The following is a 7,345-nucleotide window of genomic DNA, read 5'->3' on the forward strand; positions in this document are numbered from 1 at the left end:
TGCCAGGTACGAGGGTTATAGGTTGCCAGGTACGAGGGTTATAGGTTGCCAGGTACGAGGGTTATAGGTTGCCAGGTATGAGGGTTATAAATTGCCAGGTTGAGGACTATTGGTTGCCGAACAGGTTGAACATTGTATGGTGTGTGGATTGTGTGAATAGGATGCGTTTTATACAAGATCTGGCAACCGGTCAATATCAGACAAAAATTATTGGTCCGATTGTTCCTGAAGGAGTTCGGGCCGCGCAGATTACGCAGTTTCTCAGGAGAAGACACAACAGCATAACAGTAGATATGTAAGTTTAAGAGTCACCCTATGGGACCTTTAAGCAATTACTTAATACATTAGAAACTTTCAACATAATACCCAGTAATGGAGAGTCAGATAGTGTTGGGGGGGCAACCAGAGAGGAGAATACTGTGGATCCCTGTAACTCTATAGTCAGCAATGCATTGGGACATTTGGACCAAGCACCCCTTGACCGCCTGATTGCCTCAAACAGGCAGAAAACAAAACCTTTTAAACCTGTTGTGAGGACCCATAAGAACCAGAAGTGGACTAGTGACGCTGTGGTGGATCTCCAGGTGTGCTGGGACTACACAGACTGGGATGTTGTCAGGAGTAACAGCAGCTGGGACTGAACACAGACTGGGATGTTGTCAGGAGTAACAACAACTGGGACTGTACACAGACTGGGATGTTGTCAGGAGTAACAGCAGCTGGGACTGTACACAGACTGGGATGTTGTCAGGAGTAACAACAGCTGGGACTGAACACAGACTGGGATGTTGTCAGGAGTAACAGCAGCTGGGACTGAACACAGACTGGGATGTTGTCAGGAGTAACAACAGCTGGGACTGAACACAGACTGGGATGTTGTCAGGAGTAACAGCAGCTGGGACTGTACACAGACTGGGATGTTGTCAGGAGTAACAGCAGCTGGGACTACACAGACTGGGATGTTGTCAGGAGTAACAGCAGCTGGGACTGTACACAGAGGAAGTGATGTCATACGTTAGTTATCTGTGAGGACAGCTGTATTCCAACACGCACCACCAGTACCGCTCTTGCACCACCTACCGGGGTTGTCAGATCAGGGTTCAAACCTAACCCTTTTTGGATATTTAAACCCAAGCCAGTCTACGTGGGTCTGTCCCTCGTCATGACAACTCAGAGATCACCTGGGTCACAGCGGGAGCAATTGTCCCTTAAAGGTATAGTAAGTGATGTTATTCCCAATACACTTAATCAAAATCTGTGACTATATCCTCACTGTCACATAATAGTAGTATTAGTAGTAGTAATAATGTATACTTGATTAAACCTGCAAGGGGAACTTACAATTTTCACTCTGTTATTACACACATTACACACAGTCCTAATTACACACACATGTTCAGTACCTATACATGCACTAATGGATTGTATTTGCAACAATCATCACTTACTGCACCTTTAAGGAATCCTTCCTCTTGCCATTGAAGTTGGATTTGGAAATGGCCAAGAAGATAAAAGGTAGTTTGAACTATGTGAGATGGGAGATGTTGAGAAGGAATGAATGAATGCCATTTTCTTTTGTATAGTCATTATTATGAGTTAACGAGACCAGATTACAGGAATCGTTCTGGTGTACTGATGATGAGCGTGTCGCTGCCCGATGTGAGGAGAGTGCAGATTTGAGTCATGCATGTGTCACTTTGCGACAAGTAGCCTACAAGATGCTAACGAGAGACTTCTGTAACGTCAACACAGTAAAAATGGAGCTACTTAACCAAGTTTGTTCACTGCTAGCTTAGCTACAAGTTAGCATCAAACACAACAAAGGCTGTCAGTTGAATGGTGTTTTGAGCTAACGTTAGCAACCAAACAATCATAGATAGCTACAACGATTCTGATATTTCCATCTTCTGTTATTGTTTGTGATGAGAAGTTTATTATTTCTTGGAAAATCTCACAATTTTCAGTACGACAGTTATGTCGTAACCCGTTTAAATCTGAGCATGCACGACTCAAATCTGCACTGGACTCACATCAGGCAGTGGCAGAGCAAATGCAGTGGTCTTCTTCTTCTTCTTCTCATTTTATTCCACAAAAAATACATTCCACAAACAGAGCAAATACAGATCAGCTGTTATAGTAATAAATAAATATATCAATAAACAAGGTGCTTGTGCCTCCTTCTTTATTGACAAGTCAATTTTGCAATAAATTCAATCACTCAGTGACACACACACACACACACACACACACACACACACACACACACACACACACACACACACACACACACACATACATACATACACATATGAAGCCAACAACAAAGCCCAACTTTACTTTTAACAAAATCACACAGAGAAATGTTCTTACCTCGTCTTCAAATGGTCAAAAACTTGATTCTAGAAATCAGTAAAGCAAACTGTAAACGGTGCGTTTGTCCTCAGTGTGCGTGTGTCCCTCCCCATTGTGTGTGTATGTCCTGTTTGTGTCTGTCCGTGTGTGTGTATGTGCACGCATGCATGTGTGTATGTGCACGCATGCATGTGTGCACGTGTTTCTTCAGTGTTTATGTGTTTGGAAGTTTCTTGTACGGCGAGAGAGGAATTTGTTGGAAGTGAGACTCTGTTGAAACAGAATAATAAGTCACAGAGTGACGAGAGTTGTGTGTGAATACAATCAGTAATACACTACTTTATATCCCGGGCCCCCAGAGGAAGGAAAACCTGGTTTGGATAACAGTCTAATTTAAAACATAACAATTAATGGATCTCAGGCAGACAGTTGGGTCTATTATGTCTTTGCATCTGTCCCTTTTGGGTCAAATCTTATTTACCAGTCATTTTGTCTTAGCTGAGAAACATGTGTCTTTTTGGACAGGCTGTGGTCTCGACCTTGGACCTGCCATGATAAACACGGCTCTGGACAACTATTTCTGTCAGACTGTATGCCATTTGTCCTTGGAGGAAAAATGCAAAGTCATAACAAATGACTCCTACAAGGAGAACCCATTGAGGACAGATACAGAAGTCATAAACTCTGAGAGGCATTGGAGATCTTATTATGAACTAGAAAATTCCTCAGAAATTTTATCAGTGTGCGAATAGCAATGAAACTTTATAAAAAATAAGTGCCTTAACCCTTCAGAGATATAACTTTTTAAAAGCTATTTAAGACATTATGACGTGTCTGTGTGTGTGTGTGTGTGTGTCTGAGAGAGAGGGAGACAGATAGATGTTGACAGACAGACATACAGAGTATGGTTGCCTGGTTACTAAGGACCAAAAGGAAGCCTTTCATCTCTGTGATGTCATCTCTTTGGTACTGAACAAGCTCTCAAACAAATGATCTTATATCATCAAAGGCTATCAATAAAATAAGGCCTTTGTGAACGTATTTATATTAAATTTATGTCAATAAACTTAGATATGTGGGCGTATCAGCGATTTTAAAAAAGTGTTTTGCTCTGCGTTCTGCTCAGAAATGTGGACAATGTTTAACATGGCAGTGAATGGAGGAAGATTGGGAACTCTTGTCATTTGAAAGGTTGCTGAGCAAAAAATAAAATTCATATCGAATACATGCTCACATTGGCTGAAACTAGACAAGAATACCTACGTTGTGATGTAGAAATTGGCCATGACAAGTTAGAATTGTTGGCGTGTGAGCAAGTTATAGAGAGAGAACCAAGATGATTTTTTTTAATCTCCCCACTCTGTCCTCCACTCTAGCCTCAACATTCCACCAGATATCACACATAGGAAAATCTGAGCCGGAAAGTTTCGCCGTTTTTTGCCGATTTCGTGAAAACCGCGTGCCAAATCTCTTAGAAAAGTCATAGCACACCATTCCCGATCATTACACACGTTTCGATGTATTTTGTGTGCACGTGTTAGCAACGCTCCGGGACTAGTAGCGGGATGAAAATCTGGCGGAAGAATAATAAGTATGGGCGATAATAGTCATTGCGCCAATTGCTGCTGTTGCAGCACATCGGCACACTGAATAATTACAATGAAAAGCATTGCTTAAATGTTAAAATCATTGCTTTAATGTAGTTTTGCCATTACTATATTGATTACTATAAGAATATTGAAGATATTCTTCAGCTGTTCTGTCATTAAAAGACTAAAATGACCCAAAAAAATGTGTACAGGTTGGCAGGACGGTCTTTTGCTGTACGCTTTGTTGGTAAATGTGGGATTTTTGGAGTTACACACGTCTCTCAGGGTTGTCTGGACAACCTGGGGGAACCGCAGTTGTCCTCCCAGGTCGACCTTTATTCCCCATGATTGGGCCTTTTGTAGCGGACACGTTCTTGTTTTAGCTATTGTTGGTGGCTTTCTCCCTCCCGTACAAGCTGGATAGGTGTAGTTTTCCGAAATGTTTGGCGTTTCGTTTTCCTCTCCTGCTCTAAAGTGTTGGCGAGTGTCATGAGCACCTTGTCACGGCGCCTTCTGTACCTTCCTTGGGTGAGTGCTTTGTTAACTTGGACAGGATGTGTGCCACGGTGCCCCTCTCCCCACAGAGCTTGCACAATGGGTCCTCTTTCATGCCACACTTGTGCAAGTTTATTGGGGGTTGGGAGTGAGTCATACACAGATCTCAGCAGGAAGGAGATGTGGAATGGCTCCAGTCTCCATAGGTCCGTCCAGGTGAACTTCCTCTCAGGAAGATCCCACTTGCTCGAGGCTCCTTGGGAGGCCAATTCCACCGACCCTCGACCTTCATCTTACCTCTTCCAGGTTCTGGACCTCCTCTTAAATCATTCTCTTCTGTCACTGTTTCTTGCCTTCCTCCACCTTGGCTCCACATGGGTGGGTTCGTCTCAGTGATTGTCTGATGCCTGACTCCATTTTTGGACCCCGGCCTTCCTTCTCAGCAGCTGTCATTAGGAGGTTCATTCCCTTGACGAAGAGAATGGGGAGATTGTGCAGCCGGTTACCCTTTTCCAGGCTTTGCCACTGAGTTGCATGTACCATTGCAAATTTTGCACTCAACCCATTCAGCCTCTTTTTCTTACGCAAATGTTATTTTGGATGTATAGTATATATTTGTGTAATTATTTCATATTTTGTTTGTTTGTTTATTTATTTATTTGTTTTTGTTTATGTGTGCACGAACCACCAAGCCAAATTCCACATAACTGTGTGTGTCCAAATGACACACACAGTTAAGGCTTCCCCTTCATTTCTATAGGAGCAGCCATGCTATACATTTTGGTAGCATCGCGATCTTTTAAACTGACCCTTGTCGATCTGAAACTAAGACAGATATAGCAACCTATTTATTCGCTTGAAATTTCGCTTTCAGAAACGTTTCCGTGAATTATTTTTGTAAAATACGAGGTTGCATTCTAACCGAGCCGCTGCCAGACCCACGTGATGCGTCCAATCAGATGCAGCCATTGCAGTTGTAGAAGGGTGGACCTTGTTTTCTTTGCTTGTCAGTAAAGATAAACTGGTGGACAACTCATTAGCGTGCAATGCTGGGGAAGCGGGGCAATCCCATTCGTGGAAACAACGCGTATATGGACACTCACCTTAAATGTACTTATTGTGGCTTTTCTGATTCTTGTTAGGACACAACCAAGATGTCTGCAGGTAAAGGCGTAGCGATCGGCATTGACTTGGGCACCACCTACTCCTGTGTGGGCGTTTTCCAGCACGGAAAAGTAGAAATCATCGCCAACGACCAAGGCAACAGGACCACCCCCAGCTATGTGGCGTTCACCGACACCGAGAGGCTCATCGGCGACGCTGCCAAGAACCAGGTGGCTCTGAACCCCAGCAATACCGTGTTTGACGCCAAGAGGCTGATTGGTAGAAAGATTGATGATCCAGTGGTGCAGGCGGACATGAAGCACTGGCCCTTTAAGGTGGTCGGAGATGGAGGGAAGCCCAAAATTGAAGTAGACTATAAAAGGGAGAAGAAAGCCTTCAACCCTGAGGAGATCTCCTCCATGGTGCTGGTGAAGATGAAGGAGATTGCCGAGGCCTACCTCGGCCAAAAGGTGTCCAACGCAGTTATCACAGTCCCTGCGTACTTTAACGACTCCCAGCGCCAGGCGACTAAAGACGCAGGCGTCATCGCAGGACTGAACGTCCTGAGGATCATCAACACGCCGACGGCGGCAGCCATCGCGTATGGTCTGGACAAAATTGAGTCAGGAGAACCTAACGTCCTGATCTTCAAACTGGGCGGCAGCACCTCCGAAGTGTCCATCCTGACCATCAAAGACGGTATCTTTGAAGTGAAATCCACGGCCGGAGACACTCACCTGGGTGGAGAAGACTTTGACAAACGCATGGTCAACCACTTCATGGAGGAGTTCAAGAGGAAACACAAGAAGGACATCAGCCAGAACAAGCGAGCCCTGAGGAGGCTGCGCACCGCGTGCGAGAGGGCCAAGAGGACCCTGTCCTCCAGCTCGCAGGCCAGCATCGAGATCGATTCCTTAAGTGATGGTGTCGACTTCTACGCCTCCATCACCAGGGCTCGCTTTGAGAAGCTGTGCTCCGACATGTTCAGGGGAACATTGGAGCTGGTGGAGAAATCCCTGAGGGATGCCAAATTGGACAAGTCACAGGTCCACGACATCGTCCTGGTCGGGGGCTCTACTCGAATCCCCAAAATCCAGAAACTCCTGCAGGATTTCTTCAACGGCCGAGAGCTGAACAAGAGTATCAACCCAGACGAGGTGGTGGCGCACGGTGCTGCCGTCCAGGCCGCCATCCTCGCCGGCGACACCTTGGGCAACGTTCAGGATCTGCTGGTTGAGGCAGAGTAATAACCTGTGAACCTGTGTAAAGGGGCACGGGGTGGGCTGGCTGTGACACACCAGATGGACTTCCTGGTCAAAAAGCTTTCAATACCTAATGTCTCCTCTCTGGAATGCTTTGAGTTCAGTCCAACTGGGTCTGCTCCACTTCAGATTGTCCTTATATGTCTGAGCTATCCGTCCTACTCACCTCTGTCTGCTCCAGGTCTCCTTCCATACTCCTCCTTAGTGACTTTAATACCCATGTGGACTCCAACAGCACACTAGCCACTGAACAATCTGTACTGGACTGGCTCGGTCAGGTCATCTGGCAACGTGGTCTCAGTATCCACTCCTACGCCCTTGATACACAGCTATACCAGCACCAAACCAGCAACGTTAGATGTTAAAATGATCATGTACTGTGCTGGATGAAATAAAGATTATACAAAGGTTGTGTTTGTTTGGATTTCTTACTTCTTGTTTCTAGGAGCAGTTAACTTTTAATTATTTTACAGTATTTCTGAGTTGCTAAAACACATTTTTTGAAAATTTCTCTCGCTTTCCCAAAACCTTAAACACAAATCA

The 7,345-nt window shown here is 44.8% G+C and overlaps 2 protein-coding genes across 2 annotated transcripts in view; one reads left to right on the plus strand and one right to left on the minus strand.

Moving 5' to 3' along the window:
* LOC117958237 overlaps positions 1 to 7,345 on the minus strand; it is an 859,617-nt gene that overhangs the window by 643,812 nt on the left and 208,460 nt on the right. The gene's annotated exons all lie outside the window — the stretch shown is intronic.
* On the plus strand, positions 5,588 to 7,045 carry LOC117958074 (heat shock 70 kDa protein 1-like). The gene is given in 1 exon segment (XM_034894326.1): positions 5,588 to 7,045. A coding segment is annotated over 1 exon segment (1,455 nt). The 5' UTR covers positions 5,588 to 5,590.

This window comes from Etheostoma cragini, chromosome 15 (assembly GCF_013103735.1).
Source record: "Etheostoma cragini isolate CJK2018 chromosome 15, CSU_Ecrag_1.0, whole genome shotgun sequence".
Classification (NCBI taxonomy): Eukaryota; Metazoa; Chordata; class Actinopteri; order Perciformes; family Percidae; genus Etheostoma; species Etheostoma cragini.